The sequence below is a fragment of the Lates calcarifer genome, linkage group LG12 (genome assembly GCF_001640805.2).
Source record: "Lates calcarifer isolate ASB-BC8 linkage group LG12, TLL_Latcal_v3, whole genome shotgun sequence".
NCBI lineage: Eukaryota > Metazoa > Chordata > Actinopteri > Centropomidae > Lates > Lates calcarifer.
Genome location: NC_066844.1, coordinates 21,790,258 through 21,807,917, shown reverse-complemented (window position 1 = coordinate 21,807,917; position 17,660 = coordinate 21,790,258). Strand labels below are relative to the sequence as shown.

At 39.8% G+C, this 17,660-nt stretch overlaps 3 protein-coding genes across 6 annotated transcripts; 1 reads left to right on the top strand and 2 right to left on the bottom strand.

The window, feature by feature from the left end:
* Positions 1-1,124: 1,124 nt before the first annotated feature.
* tatdn2 (TatD DNase domain containing 2) lies at positions 1,125-5,952 on the bottom strand. Of its 3 annotated transcripts, none has more exons than XM_018673514.2 (7): positions 5,620-5,952; positions 4,577-4,886; positions 4,040-4,462; positions 2,899-3,849; positions 2,626-2,753; positions 1,867-2,050; positions 1,125-1,688 (listed from the first exon to the last, which is right to left on the bottom strand). In XM_018673514.2, exons 2-7 carry the CDS (start codon positions 4,874-4,876, stop codon positions 1,548-1,550), a joined length of 2,127 nt encoding a protein of 708 aa, XP_018529030.1. In that variant the 5' UTR covers positions 4,877-4,886; positions 5,620-5,952; the 3' UTR covers positions 1,125-1,547. The 3 variants fall into 3 exon arrangements, with proteins under 3 accessions (XP_018529030.1, XP_018529029.1, XP_018529028.1); XM_018673513.2 differs by having other exon boundaries at positions 5,645-5,952; XM_018673512.2 differs by lacking the exon at positions 5,620-5,952 and adding an exon at positions 5,030-5,545.
* A 2,990-nt stretch (positions 5,953-8,942) lies between these two features.
* vhl (von Hippel-Lindau tumor suppressor) lies at positions 8,943-11,790 on the bottom strand. The gene is made up of 3 exons (XM_018673518.2): positions 11,341-11,790; positions 10,807-10,929; positions 8,943-10,196 (listed from the first exon to the last, which is right to left on the bottom strand). Exons 1-3 carry the CDS (start codon positions 11,525-11,527, stop codon positions 9,997-9,999), a joined length of 510 nt encoding a protein of 169 aa, XP_018529034.1. The 5' UTR covers positions 11,528-11,790; the 3' UTR covers positions 8,943-9,996.
* Positions 11,791-11,925: 135 nt separating this feature from the next.
* Positions 11,926-14,957, top strand: LOC108881482 (vasopressin V2 receptor). Of its 2 annotated transcripts, XM_018673516.2 has the most exons (3): positions 11,926-13,243; positions 13,475-14,375; positions 14,573-14,957. In XM_018673516.2, the coding sequence occupies exons 2-3, from the start codon at positions 13,529-13,531 to the stop codon at positions 14,779-14,781; spliced, it is 1,056 nt and encodes a 351-aa protein (XP_018529032.1). In that variant the 5' UTR covers positions 11,926-13,243; positions 13,475-13,528; the 3' UTR covers positions 14,782-14,957. The 2 variants fall into 2 exon arrangements, with proteins under 2 accessions (XP_018529032.1, XP_018529033.1); XM_018673517.2 differs by lacking the exon at positions 11,926-13,243 and having other exon boundaries at positions 13,272-14,375.
* The last annotated feature ends 2,703 nt before the right edge of the window (positions 14,958-17,660 follow it).

Sequence of the window (17,660 nt, the reverse complement as noted above, 5' to 3'; positions counted from 1 at the left end):
ACTGTTCATGAACTTCAGCATCTAATTGTCTAAAACTGCAGTGAAATTAATGTCTCACAGACATTCATTATTAAGTCACGTATGATATTCTATTTTTCAAAACTCTCCTGTGCTTTAGATGAATTACTGATATTCATATCTGTATGATAATCTACTGTAATTCAGAATTAAAAACACCCATGCTACACCAGTCCAGAATGCACTGTACAATCAGTCCTTATTTCCCCTCAGAGGCTCGCATGTGCCTGTAGAAATAAAGCATCAATTAACTTTCTGTGTCTGTCTCATCTTTGAGTGGATCCTAAACAAAAGAAAATATCAGGGGTATGTTTTTTTCTCTTTTATTAGGTAATAAAGTTGAGAGTGGCTCTTAAGTTGCAAATAATAAGAGTTAGTCATTCACCTCCTAAATGAGCTGCACCTTTGTGCGGTCAAAACTCTCTCGTGTCCTGGTTTAACTGCTTCCTGCAGGTCTCCACATTTACAACTGTGACCACAGTTTGAACTATTGTTGTTTTATTCATGTTGAGAACATTGAATTACCAGCTCCCTGAACAAGGTTGCAAAACTTCCTGTTTAAATCTCAGGAACTAGGTCAAACACAACAAAGCACATACTGCCCCGATGCTTGTGTCTGTGTTGTGTTCCACCTTGTAGCCTTTTCTACACACAGATATACAATCACGAACAAAATGTGTTCTGCCCTACATTCTGGAAAAGTCCTCGAAACTAGGCATTTATTGACAACCTGCCAAAAGGGGAAATGTATATATTTTCACACATCTTTCTTGTCAAACCTGAAGAGAGACACATCTCTCCATCTACCATTAATCCTATCCTAAGATGGCATATTCTAGCCTAATCATTCTCAAAATAAAAAACACTCAAGCCAAATGTGTGTGATGAATAGAGTTGCATAAAACAAGCTAATGGACCAGTCTCACAGCCTCTTCCTTTTTTCAGCAGAGAATCAGCTTTGTTCAAGGTGGGCATCTCACGTGTTTACTTCGCTGTCACAGATGACATTTTACTTTCTGTCATCTCCATTTTCGTGTGCTCTTCATTCAGCACTTACGTGAATTAATGAGTAAATCAAAAACCATTAATGCAAGAATGAAGGAGCAGAATTGAAGGCTTTTTAATACATCTGCACTGTATTAAACCAAACTAGACTACACAGTGGCCAGACAAGGCAAACACACAGACAAATTAGAACAAGGCAAGGCAACACAGCGAGAACAATAACTTAAAACTAGAATGTCTTAGAAAATCATTTTGATGATGAAAAATGACTAGATAAACAATAATGTATGTTCATTTCAGTCAAGTTTTTTTTTTTGCCTTTTATTAGGTGAAAGATCAATTTGTGAATCTTTCAGGTTGTTTAAAATGAGAATGCTTCTCTGTACAACATCACCACACAGAGGATTAACAACTAACATCTAACAAAAAGCCATATAAAATATTTATGTGTCACAAACAAGCTCCAGAAACTCTCACTCTGTCTTTTCTTGCTGGATAGTTTTTTGATCCATCATCTCTGCAGATCATATTCCATAGAGTTGGGTGGTGTTGTTTCGGACGGTGGTGAGGACAGTGGCCATGTCCTCTCCCTTAAGCAGGCTCAGCTCCTGCAGAGTGTGGATGCCCATTCCAGGATGTGAAAACCGGCAGACATCTTTACTCACCTGTTAAGAATGAGACAAACAATATACTGTATATTTTTGAAAATCACTATCAATAATTTTAGTCCTAAATGGCCAATAGCTGATATATCGTACCAATAATCAATACCTGTACCAGTCTGTCTTTATCCATTCTTGGAATTGTGAAACATTTTCAGAGTTTTGCTCGATTTAAACGTACCTGTCTTGGCAGGAAATAAGGTGCATCTGTCTCCAACACAATACGGTTAAGAGGGATCTTGCGGACAGCATCTCGGGCCTCAGTGGCCCTGGAGTAGGTGATCAAGGCTGTGAAGCCCACATACAAGTTGGGGAACTCTGTCAGGAAGGGCTCAATGACTGGATAACTGTTTGTGAAACAATGCCTGTAAACCACATAAAAAACAACACAGAAAATTCACTGATAAAATACATATTACTTTGCATGTTTAAGATCATTGAAAATTCAGATTTCAGGTCAAGCTGATTTGGAGGAAATTTAAAAAAAACTAATCCACAGCCAAAAATGCTGAAAATGACCATTGTTTGCCATATGTATCCTTAATGAACAATCACAGTGAGCGCTAACCACATTTATAAATATACTGCACATTGCCAATTAAAATCTTAAAATGTGAACCAAACAGTAACACTGGATTACATGCTGCATAACTGCCTGCCAAGCCCTTGTGTGTAGGTTGGCAGTTTAAACCCAGCACAGGAATGATGGATTCTTCCATCAACAATTAAAACTACTGTATAGAGATAATTAATGAATGCACATATAAATAGATATTGCAAAAAAAATAATAATCCAACCATAAATAGTATTTGATTTGGTGAAAATCCTGGGGATTATAACTTAGAACTAAATATAACAGAATACTAACCTTTAACATTTTTTCATGTTGACAAAGAAGTAAAGAAATATATGAGAATGTGATGTAAAATGCACACACACCTGTGAATTTTGTATTCCCTGGGAACACACTTCTTCATGATTTCCAATAAATCATCATCTGCGTCTCTGCAGTGGATCACAAGAGGCTTCTGCATGGCCACAGCCAAACGGAGCTGACGTTCAAACACCTTCTCAGAAAAACAGAGAAACAAAACATGAAACACAACATTCATTACAATTTTTTTCAATATCATTATTCCATTCACCACAATAGATTTCAGGCCACTTGAAAAAGATAAAACAACACAAACAGTTACTGGACAACAAACGTACCTCTTTTTGCCTGGAGGTGTTAGTTGAGTTTTTGTGTGAGTAATCCAGCCCCATCTCACCAAATGCCACAGCTTTCGGATGTCGCATGGCCGTCAGTATGTTGTGTTCTTGGACACTCGAGTACTCTTTGGCAAAGTGGGGGTGGCACCCAAATGCCCCCCAGACCAAATCCTCAGTGAGCAAACCTTCCCACAGGCCCTCCTTCACCATGATCCCTGGGTTGCAGAAGTCGGCGATACACCCTTGAAACTCAGATGGAAAGCTGCTCTGGTAAAGCCGTCGAAAACTGCTGAATGTTCCACGGAAGCCAAGTTTCCCATAGAGCATGTCTATATGGCAGTGTGTGTCTATGAAACCAACTTGATTGTCCAGATAGGGGTAACTGGTCCATACAGGTTCTGCCCCCAGGGAAAATCTTCTCTTAGGAGTGCCACCATGAGTAAAAGAGTAGGGGGGGTAATGTATGTTGGAGCCAGCATCTGACTGCCTGCGTGTCGTTGTTGATTTCAAGTATGGTTTCGATACTCCCCTATTTGAGAGTAGTGGCAGAGCAAAGGGATCCGATAAACAGGCCTTTGTGTTGGAGGAGCGAAAATTATTTGTCTCAGCTCTTGAAGCCTTTGAGGGGCTGGTGTTTGGTGGCTGCTTGGATGAGATGAAAACTGTCCTCTGTGGCGGTGAGAAAAGCTCCTCGTCCTCAGCAGGAGCAACTATGAGAGCAGTGGTTTCATTAGTAACTCCCTGGGGATTCACTGATGGACACTGCTGATGCTGGCTGTCAGAAAAGCCTTTCTGATAAATTGTAAAACAAGGCAAAGATTCTGGGATATATTCCAGAGTGGGGAGGGATGAGTCACAGTCCTCAGCTTCTGGTTCATTTACTGTATCAAGTAACTTGTCCTGAGAAGAGTCTTGAGCAACTAAATTCTTGGGTCCTGTTAGCACAACACTCTGAAAAATATAAACAAGAGAGAAAGAAATAAAAAAAAAGAGTCTCCCATCTCCCTTTAGCTTTTACAAAAACTAAAAAGCTTTAACTAAACAAGCAAAATTTAAATTACACACAAAATAGCAGAAGATATGCAACTATTTTAATTGATAGAAACTACAAGAAAAGACAGGTAGGTGTTAGCTGACTTACCCTTCTGTCTGCTTTTGGCTCAGAGTTGTCACCCTGCGCTTCTAGGTCTTCAAACACCCGAGGGGGGGACCACTGATCTTCCTGAACGGTACTGTTGTCTTTAGATTTATTCATATTGGATTTATCAATATTTATGACAGTTCTGTCAAGTGACACTGGACTGGGTACATCAGTCTTGTCAGGGGAAGATACAAGAGGCAAAGACAGGTTGTCAGCGTCAGTCCTGGGGATGTTAGGAGAGCTGCGTCTTGCATTTGTGCCACCAAGGGCAGCAATCACTGCCATCCTGTAGATAGCCTTTGATCCCTCCTCAGGTGTCCTCTCTTTCTTTTTCAGGATGAATGAGTGAGATGGAGGTGGGGATACATCCTGGTTCTCTGTGGGTTCATCCAGCTGCTTGAATGAGCTGCCCATAGATTTTTCCTGATGGTTACAGTGCAACGGGACAGATAAATAGCTAATTTCTTCACAAAACTGAATGCATGAAACAGCACATTTGAGACAATGGGCAAAACAGGATTTACAATACAGATTTACCTTTGACATTGTGATTGTCTCATAATTTCTCTTGGAAAGCTTCCTCAGTTTAACTTTGCCCAACGAGGGTGTGTTTTCACCCAGCTCCTCTGCTTTTCTCTTGGGAGTGTCCAGACTTAGTTCTCGAAGGCCCTCGGATCCCGGGGAGTCACTGAGGGGTAAAGTCTTTGAATCTCCATCAGGAGACATATTCCAGCGTGAGGGTGTGTATGAGCCAGCATCTCTCCTCTGAAGAGGTGTGGGTGAGGTGACTGCAGTTCGTTTCCACCTGAATGTCACCTTCTCTCTGCTGCTGTCCATGTTTAAGATCCTAATCAAATATACAGTTAGAGAAGGAATGAACATATCTGTATGACCATCTGGCACATCCTGCAAGCAACAAGGTGAAATCACGAAAGCATCATGTCAGTTTACAATAGCAAGATGAGTCTGTATCTCAAATTAAATACCCACCAAACATGCACAGTCAACCAAGGATGATTGGGCATTTGCTGATTGTGATACAATATTCTCTTTTAATCCTAAACTAAATAAAATGCACTCTTTAAGCTTGGGTTTAACTGATTTAACGCTCCTGCATGTCATTTTATTCACTGTTCCAGCTCATTTGCCTGGTTTTAACGTATCGTTTTATTACTGCGTACTTGGATTTGTTAATCAATTGAAGGCGCTAAAATGAAATTGAAGGTAAAACCTAGCTTAAAAGTTACTGATTTGGAAACTGTCTGCAGCAGAGCTTTTTGGGCTTCGGTGAAGTGGTATATTGGTCTTAACTGACCTCGGTAAAATAAATAAATAAAAGGCGCAGAAACTGCACAAACACCGTTGAGATTTCAGAAACAAATGGGACCGTTAGCTTAGCACCTCCACTTTAGCCAATTAACTGCTAACATTAGCTGTTTTCACTGTTTCCAACTGCAGCTCGTGAAATAATTACTCTAGCTAGCTACAACAACACGTTAACGGTTATTTTTATTGAGACGTTACACTTATTAATCACACAGGTAGTTAGCTAACTACGTTTCTAAATGAATTTAACGAACAATTGTTGTGGAGTTGTGAAGTTACCGTCTCCGGCTCTGCTCCATTGAAATATCAAAGACTGAGGAGGGGGAAGATAACAAACAGTGGCACTTTATCGGATCAGTCTCCGAGTTCCTGCCTGGGAGCTTCAACGGTTTCTTGCGAACAGAGTTTCTGAACTAGAATAAGTTCTAAAAATGTGTCTTTGACATTAAAATAAAATTGTATAAAACATTGGCATAAGTAAACCACTAGGTGGTGGTAAACAACCGTTTAACTGCGACCAAGCGGCTAGTTTTAGACAAGGCTCGCGAGATCAATCCTACCAACGAGGTTTTACCAATAAGCGAAAACACCTGACGTTCAGGTAGGCAACATAAAGGTACAGATACAATATAATTTACAGATCAGAAAGGATGAATGAAGCAAACGGTAACAAAGGGGATTACAAAATTGTGAAACTGTAGTTTTGTGAATTTTCTATACCTTTTATCTGACCTATTTATCTTTTCATATTGCATATTGAGGCTGCTCACAAAATTTCGTTGTACTTGTACAATTACAATAAAGATTATGATCAGTAAGCACAAAGCCCATTTCAATGCAAGACGTGTGTGTAACCTGTCATTAAAAATATCTGCTGGTCAACTAACTGGAGCAATGGATGGATGGATGTATGGGTCAGGCCTGTTGGGTTACTCAACAGCAGCAAATGTTCAGTGCTCAGGGCAACAGGCTCTACACATGACCTACTTTAGGCTTGGCCTAGCAAATAATTTATTTAGCACGGTTTATACAGTTTCAAAGTGCTCCGTGTACATTCAAAACAAAATGAAAACAAACTAAGAAAATGTACACTGTAGCCTACACAAATTTAGAGACAATCCTGATGTAAAAACAAAAATGCATTAAAACAAAATAAAAGCGAAGGTGAAGATGGCCAGCAATGGGGTACACCTTAGTACCACAAGTGCTCAAGGGGTGAACAACAATACATTTTTATTTCCTAAGTAGATATCTACAAATTGACCCAAAATAGTGGTTATTATGTCCTATGCCAAAAGCTACATATATTGTGAATATAATATTAAAGGGACACTTCATTAATCTCTGCAGGAAAATGTCCTTCCAGCTCAAAGTTGAGGTTTAGACAGTACACATATATAACAGCTCCTCTTGAGATGTTCATACATTTTTATTTTTTTCAAATTTAGTGCACAATAGTTATACCACATGGTATTTTACACATAATTGTAACCATTTTTTTCATAATTTACAAGTTTACCGACAACTTTTTCAGTAAAAGGCAAATCATTGTTCAGGTAGTGAACACTGCTTCCTGACAGCATCTTAACTGTGTACGAGCTCTGGTAAACCGACTCATATGAATTACCCCAGAGGGAAATCATATGGTTTTAAGTAACTTAAACAAATCTGGACAGAGAGTTAAAAGAATCTCAGTAACTCTTGTTTGTCAGACTTTTGGTAATCCCAGAGAGGTCTTGTAGGCACCAAAGCTGTAACCTTTACCTGCAAAGACAGAATAAAGGTGCATCAGTCTTCTGGCCATTTAACAAACTAATCACAATCAAATGGGACAAAAGTTATTATAAAAGTTGTCCTTAAAAGCTCTGCTTGTGATACACATCCCTTACAGAAGATGCTGATTATCAGACATACAGGTGCACTTGACATTAAGTCTCTCGATATAAGGAATTAGATAAAGTTCTTCATTCTGTCCTGCTGCACACAATAGTGTGTCAGAGTCACACAGGAGGGTGGAGTGAGGAGGGATTTCTAAGCTTCGAAACCTTAATGGTTGAGTGTACAGAGGAGGAAGGCTGAGCAGCAGAGTCAGCAATGAAACAGATTTATGGTATGGATCTCTCCCCTCTCACCCACATGTGCATGTGAATGTCGCGCCAAGCTGATACTTAATGTATAGGTGACATTTTGTCAAAGCTACTTAGTACTTACATGCTGGGCCTCTCCTCTCCATGATCCAGTAGCAGAAGCCCCTCCTGGCACGGTCATTGAACACATTCCTGTACTGGGGCTGGTTTTGAGGTGAGATTCTTGGTGTGTTATGACGGATGCCTAAAGACAAACATATAGTAGTGAAACAGCAGGGAGGCAAATAATAAACATAAAAATATTTAAATTTAATTTGGGACCTACTCTGTGTTTGCACCATGGAGGGAATATGATCAATTGTTGCAGTTTCATCCTGAGTCAGCGGCGGTAACAGGCTGCTGGCGGTGTGGTTTTGAGAACCTTCATGTGATTCATGCACTAGTGCAAATAATAAAACCAATTTACAGATGAATCTTACCTGGTAATATACAGTATTTTCAGTTTATATTATCTGTTAAATAGGATCATTTTTACAAACCTGTGTCCTTCAACAAGGCAGATGGAACTAATGCAAGATAATCTGGTACCTACAGTAGGTGGGAATAAATGTGCATATTATCACAAGAATAAAAAGTAGATTGTTTTTTGTTTTTTTTTATTCTAAGTATAGAGTTTTTTTTCTCTAACTCTTACATACCATTGTTTTCATTTTACTCCAGTGATCTGTATGGACATGTGGAAACATCACTGGGTGACTCCTTGCCCAAAATGTCATGCTGGTGAAGAAAATAGAAGGATCATGAATATTAGTTACCATCTATTCGCTCTGTTAATCAAAGCCACACCACCCACAATGCAGGAAACCGGCTGCCAAACAAATACTTTACATGTGTGTGTGAGACACAGAGAAACATTGACCGAGGACTTACTGCTCTTGCCTGAAACGACCTGGATCCCATTTTCTTTTCTTTTCTTTTGCCTGCATGTTCCTGATATTACTGCACCCAGTTACCCCCTGTTAGTCTCTCTCACATGCATACAAAGATGGGTTGTGTTACTTTGTTGCTTAGCAACGTGTTTGGCAATAGTACCCCCGCTGCGACAACCTGGAGCCGGTTATAATTTCAGATTTTGACACATTGCTTGGAACAGATATCCACATGTAGTGTGTCTGTGAGCTTGTACAGTCAGGCTTGCACAAGTGTTAATTATGTGAAGTTGTTCAGCTTGTACAAAGATTGATATATTACACATGAAGTGCTATGGCCATTTACCCACAGCAGCATAATTACAAGAAATGATATTACTTTAAAACCAAAAAATGTGCTGCTTCATTGTATGTTGTTAAAATGAATCACTATGTCAGAAATTATGTCATAATTTCATGATTTTTTTGTTTTGGTTTCAGTTTCATTGTTTCATAGGTCACATTCCCCTGCTATATTTAGAAGCTGAGTGAATGCATAAAATAACTAGTCTTTACAGCACATTTCAACCAGTAAGAAATATATCTTTCATTTATTCTGGAATATGAACAATTAAAGAATCAGAAATACAGCAGCATAGTATGAATTTAAGACAAGAACATAAAAGGATAAGAATTACAAAGTAGTCAAAATAAAAGTATAATCGCCTCAGTCACAATCTAATCTTCAAAACCATAATGACTTTGTTTTCCCTATTGGAAAATAGCTGCAAGATAAAACTTTTTTGAAGAGACTCTGGTCATTGGTATATTCTGACAAAAAGTCTGCATTTATCAGAATAGTCTAACTTGGAAAACAATAATCACTCCATATTTTTCCAGATTTAAAGTGCCAAAGCTAAAGATTGATGAAGGTTAACAGCTAGGATAACAAGGTAAAATGTTGTTTTCTGAGGGGACTGTTGCAATAAGATGGCACTATTTGGTATTCCTTACAAGAATATTATGGATACAGTAAAAATATAGTAACAGAGTGCATCTCCCTGAAAATCCTGTCTAATATAACTATACACTTTTATTTAGTTTCCTTTATGAATGGAAGTATTCAGGACAGAAATTCAACTGTAATACTGCTTCACTGTTTCCATGACAAATATTCTTTTAAGTTCTGTCTTGTGCAAATGATTGAACAGGATTTCAGGATTAGGAAGTGAATGTATGATAGGTCGTGTTTATATGAACAGACAGGCATTAAAGGCTAAAATTTCCCCATTTCCCTAGTAGCCTTCCTTAGATAACATTTTAGAGGATAATACTATTTCATAGCCCATTCTGTTTTCACATTATATAAAAACCCTGCTTACTGAAAGAAAAAAGCTACATACAATTCTGCTGAGGAAGACATTTTCTAAAGCCAGTGAGTGAAAATGACAAACAGGCAGTGAATCAAACCAAGTCTTATTTGCAGCAAACATAAGATCTCTGGGGACGTCTTGGCAACAGCTGCTGACTCATTCAAGATACACTTTATCTTACTTTTCATTAAATCTTTGTCTTGTCTTTCTGATACTCTGCAGTACAGATTTGCTGTCCAACAGTGATCTATGTCCATCCAGTTTCATGCCTCTTCCTCCTGGCCTTGGATTCTTTCCAGCAGATGCTGCTCTACCCGCTGGTTCATGCGGCGGAGATCTTTCAGCACACTGGGCTGATCCTCCAGCTCCTCATGGAGACACCTCGCTATTTCCAACCTCCTGTAGTCTTCTGGTTGCACAAGACACCGAATAACTTGAAGAGCTCGATCCTTGAGGCTGTAAACTGTATAAGCCAAACAAACGTTTAGAATATGTTAAGCAAAGACCAATTTTCTAATATATTTTCTTTCACTTTAACAATTAAAACAACAAACAAATTAAATTTGAATTTCATTTTTGTGTGTCAGTTGACAGACACAGAATATAGGCCTGTTTTTGTGGTTTGTGCTATGCAAATCTTTAGAAAATTCAAAAAAGGTTGCAGGACCCAGTGTGTTTACACAAGAAATTTCTGGAGCTTTTTTAATTTAATTTTGTTAAGTTTTCAGCACCACAAGTCAATGCCTTTCATCTGTTTTATTGCAATATGTATAAAAATCCTGCCAAATAAAACCAAATCTACTTGCATGCCCAAATAAAATTTAGGGCAAGTGGAAAATACAAGTACTATTTATGTGATTTGGCCATTTTAACCACCAGACTGGAAAAGAATCACCACACTGAAATCGACAGCAATTTGACAGCCTTTCGAAATACACTGATACGACTTAGACTGGTATTTAGAGTCAGCCTAAGTGTGCTCAGACGCAGTTCACAGTGAAATGGACTTATTCCACATTGCATCATAAATGTACTCTTACGACTAATTTTTAAAGTAATTTGGCCAATCTTACCTGGTAAAGTGATACTAGCAATAGTAACATTTCCACCCTCTGCTGGTTTAGGAAGAAACAGTTCTTTGCAGTTCACCTTTAGTGGCTCATCAGTCTCTGCATCTCTGAACATCCACGGGTGGCCTGGGAAGAACATGTACATAATAATTTTTCTTTAAGATTTGACACTACACAGCCCTCTGATGATAACATTTCACTGACAACAGGCAAACTCAAAATCAAAACATGGCCGGTGCACTGCCACTGATTGGTGACAACTTTTGTGGCTGATAACATTGTTGCTGTTACTATCAAAACATCCTGAGATGGAAGTATGAGCAGCAACTTCTCTGCTGCAAACTTCATGTCCATAAATCTAGACGGTTGTATTAGATTACTATAAATATTGCAGAAATACAATAATGGGGCTTTTGCTGTTTTTCTGGGAATACCAACTGCATGTTGTCCCTAGTTGACCTTTGTTTATTGGAAACGCAGCTCAGATGTGAGACAAAGTAGCCGACAACATTTAGGATACTGGAAAAGCTGCTTTACCGACGAACGTCGTCATTCTCCTTGTCCTCCCTGGCTGTATGTCTGCGTACGGATGAGGCCTCCCGAGGTAATTTATCCATAGTGGTCGCACCACACGGGGAGTGCGGTTACAAAACAAAGCATTGATCTGTATTCGGCTGTTCAGGGAGCGAACCAGGGGAAGAGACTGCTCACCCTCTTGAGGCATCGGTAGCTAATGTAAACTCTAAACCGTCAATGTAGAGAGATTAGCCGTTTAGCTAACGTTAACTAGCAGCTAGCGAACAAGATATCCGTAAATGGAGCCAGTCGTCGACCCCGGAGATTATTGGATTAATAACAGTTGTGCCACGAAGTCAGCCCAATTATATTACATCGTTTTTACACGCGACAACTTGCGACTTCTTCTTAATTACACTGCAGCAAGGAAACGGTCTCCTCTTACTTCTTCTCAGCCAAAGTATTTTGTTTACATTCTTTCTTCCGGTTGAATAGTGAGACGTCAAACTATTCTGTACTGTGATTGGTCGAGAGTTATGACGACATCTTGGTCTCACAGAAAGTACGTGCTATACATGACTGGGAAGCAAGAAATAAACTAATCACAACTTATGTCTTAATATTGTACGACTTGCTGATCAGGCACCGTTTATAAAGGTTGTACATGCTGCAGTTAACTACTAAACTGTATTAATGGTGGGTAAATCGTTTACCAATGCCTTACAGACGAGTTATAATGAAGACAACTTTTGGGTTGCCAGGTTGTGAATCCTCCTCATAAGGACTTCTTCGTAGTTAGTTTGTTAATTAGTCATTAACAAATATCCCCATGTTTCTCACTTTTTAATAAATCATCTTTTGTGCAGTAAATAACCCATTAATAAAGGGTGACAGGTTTCTCAATTTGTAATAAGCCATCAGCAAAAGTCAATCACCTATAAATCTTGATAAATTATTAATTAATAACCCATCAAGTAGCCTGTGCAGTTATAAAAGTTCATAAGATGTTTATGAATAGATTTTGATCCTGCAGCTCTTTTCCAGAAGATAAGTGGTCAAACAGTCCACTGGAGAGATCACAAGCTCACTAACAAGACAAAAGTGACATGCCGGAGGAAAACCCAAAGGTTGTTCATAACTAATTTTTAAAGCATTAGTGGCTGATTTATATGATTATATCTGCAGATAAATCCATACAACTTATAAATGCTTTATAAATGGTGCCTTATTAGAGAGCAGCACCCTTAAGATAAATATGAGAGCACAAGCAACCTAAAGATGACTGCTAATGATCTCATCATTCATAGAGCAGATCCCTTTGAAGCAAGAAATCAATATCACTGTGTGTAGATATATCACAGTACAAGTTTAAGGTATTTGTAGTTAATTTAAGAACTCTCATTTTCTGTTACCGTCTTTTTACTCCACTACTCCACAGAATAAAGAGAAGTCAAAAATGATCTCCACTTCTACCAGCTACAACATTAGAAGACACATTTAGGCATCAGCAATATTAAATCAGTAGGCAAATAAAAGAGACACAGCCAAATTACACTGTCAGGAGTCATTCCACTGCATTCTAAACAGTATTTTTACCAGTGGGATGTATTGTTACTACTGGGCAACTCTTTCTGTAATCACTTATCTGTATAATTCCATTATGAGCACAAACTCAAGGAGCATAGTTCCAGGGCTTCATTTCTTCCCCACCAGTGAAGAATTATCAGACTTACAGTGTGTGTCCAGTGTTCACAGAACTGAATGAACGTTAGCTCCACCCAGTTTCATCCTCTCATAAAACACATGAACACAGCTGTGGAGACCTTCCCGAGCACAACCACCCTCCTCTCCGGAGCTGACCTGAACTCGACCTCAACAGCTTCAGTTCATCCTCAGCAAGAGTTGAACAAAGATATCTATACAGGTAGGTAGAAATAAAATGCCTTAGCGACAGAGAAGTTTTAAAATTGTACTTTGACAGGCACTTTTGGCAACTGAAACCTTTCTCCAGAATGAAAAGTGTTAGTAATTATGTAACAAACCTGGTTCTAGTCAGGAATACAGGAAAATATAAAAAGTTTTCTGAATATTTTTTTGTTTTGGAACAATATCGAGTTTTAATATAATCAAACTATATGTTCTTTTATTCCCAAAGATTCTGTTTTTAAGTCAGCTGGAAGGTCTGAACTTTTTCCACGACCCGAGCGCAATGCGTCCTCTGAATGACAGTGACTTTGTGGATGCGGAGGACGTGGCGAGAGATGAGAGTCTGGCCAGAGTGGAGATCGCGCTACTCGGTGTCATCTTCGTCAGCGCCGCCATCCTCAACACCGCCGTGCTGCTCGTCTTGTGGAGGCAGCGCAAACAGATGTCCAGGATGCGCATCTTTGTCTTTCACCTGTGCCTGGCGGACCTGGTGGTCGCGCTCTTCCAGGTGTGCCCGCAGCTCATTTGGGACATCACAGACAGATTCGCCGGACCAGACCTGGTGTGCCGCCTGGTGAAGTACCTGCAAGTCCTGGGCATGTTTTCGTCCACTTACATGATCGTAGTGATGACAGTGGACAGATACCAAGCTGTCTGCAACCCGATGGTGAAGTTCCAGCGGTCACGCACGAGACTGAACGTCCCCGTGTGCGTCGCCTGGGGGATTTCTCTGCTTGGGAGCCTGCCACAGGTTTTCATTTTCTCACAGGTCGAGGTTGCACCCGGTGTGCTCGACTGCTGGGCTAAATTTATCCAACCGTGGGGGCTGCAGACTTACATAACGTGGACCACGTTGATCATTTTCGTTTTACCTGTTACTACAATCATTGTTTGCCAAGTGCGCATCTGCCGGGCCATCCAGATCAACCTGTACCAACAAAAGACCCAACAGCGGGGCGGCGTGGGTCTCCCGCTGCCATCCAGAGCCAGCGGTGTGGCAGGCATGTCTAAAGCCAGGGTGAAGACGCTGAAGATGACGGTGGTTATCGTGCTGGCTTACATTGTCTGCTGGGCTCCCTTCTTCACTGTCCAGCTTTGGTCTGCCTGGGACGCACATGCACCAAAAGAAAGTAAGTCAATAAAAATTCCCGATGGTTTAGATCTCTTCTTTTACTATATATTAAATCTTGGTTTACTTTAGCTAATTATATAAAGTTAGATTCTCAACACGCTATCCGAAAAGTGCGTAATTACGCACAAAACCGATAACATCTTAATAGGTTTCTATGCAACGTTGTGACGCTTCGCGCTTCTCCTGTCCTTCCAGCTGCGACTTTCACCATCCTGATGCTGCTGGCCAGTCTGAACAGCTGCGCGAACCCCTGCATTTATCTTCTGTTCAGCGGCCAGTTTCCCAGGAGGCTGGTGGCACTCCTGTGCCAGAAACAGTCCAACGGTAAACACTCAATACACGAGGAGGCGACGCTGGTCAGCACGTTGTACATGAGTTTCAAAAATGTCTCTGAGTCCAAATGAGGGCAACGGATCACTGGGAAATGGGGGGAAAGCTGTATGGAAAAGCGTGCGAGATCGGTGCGCCTCGCGGAGCTGCCTCCGAGCTCTTTCTCTCTGCATTGGACGACTGTTCCTCTCAACAGAAGGCATGAGGACGGGACCAACTGTGTCTCTGTCATATAAAAATATGGTGCATCACTGAACAGTCACACGACCAGAGATGGGTCTCTATGAGTGAGAACTGCGGTGCAGATGTTGGATGTTCTCGGACGACAAAAGCAAATAGCGTTTTGTTGGACCATTGGGGCCGAAGAACAGAACCAATCCAGGCTGTAAATCGTTGGTTTGGCTCTTGTAATCTCGTTGTTATGACTATGACGGTTTTGATGCGATATAAAATATTATTTACATTTAATAGAAGCTGGATTTGAAGTTCAGAAACACTTGTGCATTTTCAGACAAATTCAGTGATTGAATTTCAGATAAAACTGTTCAAGAGAACTTATGAAATTCAGTGTATTGTTATTTTGTGAATCGGCAAAACTGGTATTTTGCATGAGTGGATTTTTTTTATTTTTTATTTTTTGCAAAGTGCCAGTAATTATAATGAAGGATATGAAATCATACCACACTCCTTTGAGTTGAGCTGAAAGATTAAATATGTACTGTATCTATAGCATTATTATTTAAAAAGAAAGCAGGCGCTGCTGTGTTTTCATGAATATACAGAATAAAATAAAACACATTGTTTAAACTATGACATGCAACATGTGCCTGCCTCAAAAAACTGGTAACATAATTTTATTTAAAAATAAAATGTAAAATACATTTGCCATTTTGATAAATATTCTCTCTTTTAAAAATCAAACAATCACACACTGACTGTATTTGTAAGGTATTGAGGTATTGTTCATGTTATAGCCATCTGTAGAAAGCAAGTGTGGAATAAAGTCATTCACACAGCTGCTTTGTCTTTTTACTTGTGTTTATATATATATATATATATATATATATATATATATATATATATTTTTTTTTTTTTTTTTTTAAACTATGAAAGGACAATTGAACAGCAAAAAGGTTGTGTGCAAAGAGCCTCCTGATGTTAATTTGTAACACCCATCTAGATAAATGCTCACTTAAACAAGGATCACACTGTTTACACTGTGAATGAATCTTTCCATTTATATCACAGTATGTAATGAAGAGATATTGGCCAGACTCAAAGCTGGTGTATGTCATACATGGTACTGTATGTGCATTAACTTCTGGACAACACCGAGACTAAGCATGAAGGATTTTCACATCGAGGGAGCAGCATACCAAAGTTTCCAGCCTGGAAAATGTTCCACAAGCTCACAGTGTACATACAGGGAACATGGCCTGATTAGTTTCAGCTACACTCAGGTGAGTACAAGTGAGGCTACAAATGCTTTTATCAGGGTAAAAGGCTCAAACCTGAAAATTAGTCATTGACCATCATTTTCTTTCGGCCATTATTGTGTGCAATTATGAAACTAATGCTCTGTCATTAAACCAGACGGAGGCAGGTTGTTAGAGTCTGTTGCCTGTGTGATAGTGTGAATAGGTCCAACACAGCAGTCTGTATTATGGACAGGGTTTTGTGGTGTCACTGTGGCAGTTTCAGTTTCATCTAAAAATGTTAATATGACTCAGTACTTCGACCTTCATGACAACATCTGAAGGTTATTAACAGCTTTGACTGCACAGGATCCAGCAGTTATATAATATTCTAATCTTGTGCAGTGCTATCGTTCATTTGTTATATTACATATACAGATGTAGCGTTCAACGTCCTCCCTGTGAGGAATCCTCTTCTCAAGCAAATCAAAGCTCTTGATTGGTTTTAGCACCAAAGACGTAAAAACTGATAAAGAAACTACATTGCTCAAAGGCTCTTTGGCAGTCCAGGTGTTTGTCATTATGAGCTGTTGTAGAGCAGTTGACCAACAAACTACAGCACTGCCTTCTGTTGAGGGGACAGTGCACAGCAGCAGAACTGCTGTCTTCTCATAAGTAAAATGAAGTCAAGCATTATGATGTTCCACTCTAGCAATAACCAACACTTGTTGGGACTAAAATTTGAAAATTTTACAGCCATTGAGAGTGGGGTTATGAGCTAACACCTTTGCAAGTGTAGCTGTTGTCCTGCCAGTACTTAACATATGAACCAATGTAAAGTCTTTATGTGGTCTGATTGTCATTATCATTCAGCTACAAAGGCTGAAGTCTTCTCAGGATTACAAACATGATATTTGGGAGCGCTCCCTTAAGCTTATTGAAGCCCAACTTAACATGTTCAAACTATTCTTGTTCTTAAATACTATAGACAATTATCAAAATTGTTGCCTATTAATTAACCATTCATTCATTATCTATACTGCTTATCCATTAAGGGTCCCAGGGGGGCCAGAGCCTATCCCAGCTGACATTGGGTGAGAGGAAGGGTACACCCTGTACGGATATCCAGAGCCAACATATATAGACAAACAACCATTCACACTCACATTCACATCTACAGGGAATTTAGAGTCACCAATTAACCTGGGGGGAGGAAGCCCACAGACACAGGACGAACATGCAAACTCCACACAGAAAATCCAGAACCTTCTTGCTGTGAGGCGACGGGGCCAACCACTGCACCACTGTGCCACCCTATTGATTAATCAATCGAAAAACAAATACTTTCTGCTCTTTCTGGTTGGTTTTTAGGTGTCTGGGGAAAAGGCACTGCTATGGATGGTGGGGGTCCAACAATATATTTTTGCCCTCTGGTCCCTCAGGATGTTGATCATGCACTGGATCGCAGGAGCTGCATCACCCTGCTGTATGGTGTTGACTGAAGTTTGAGCCACAGAGCAACAGAGAGCCTGATAGTT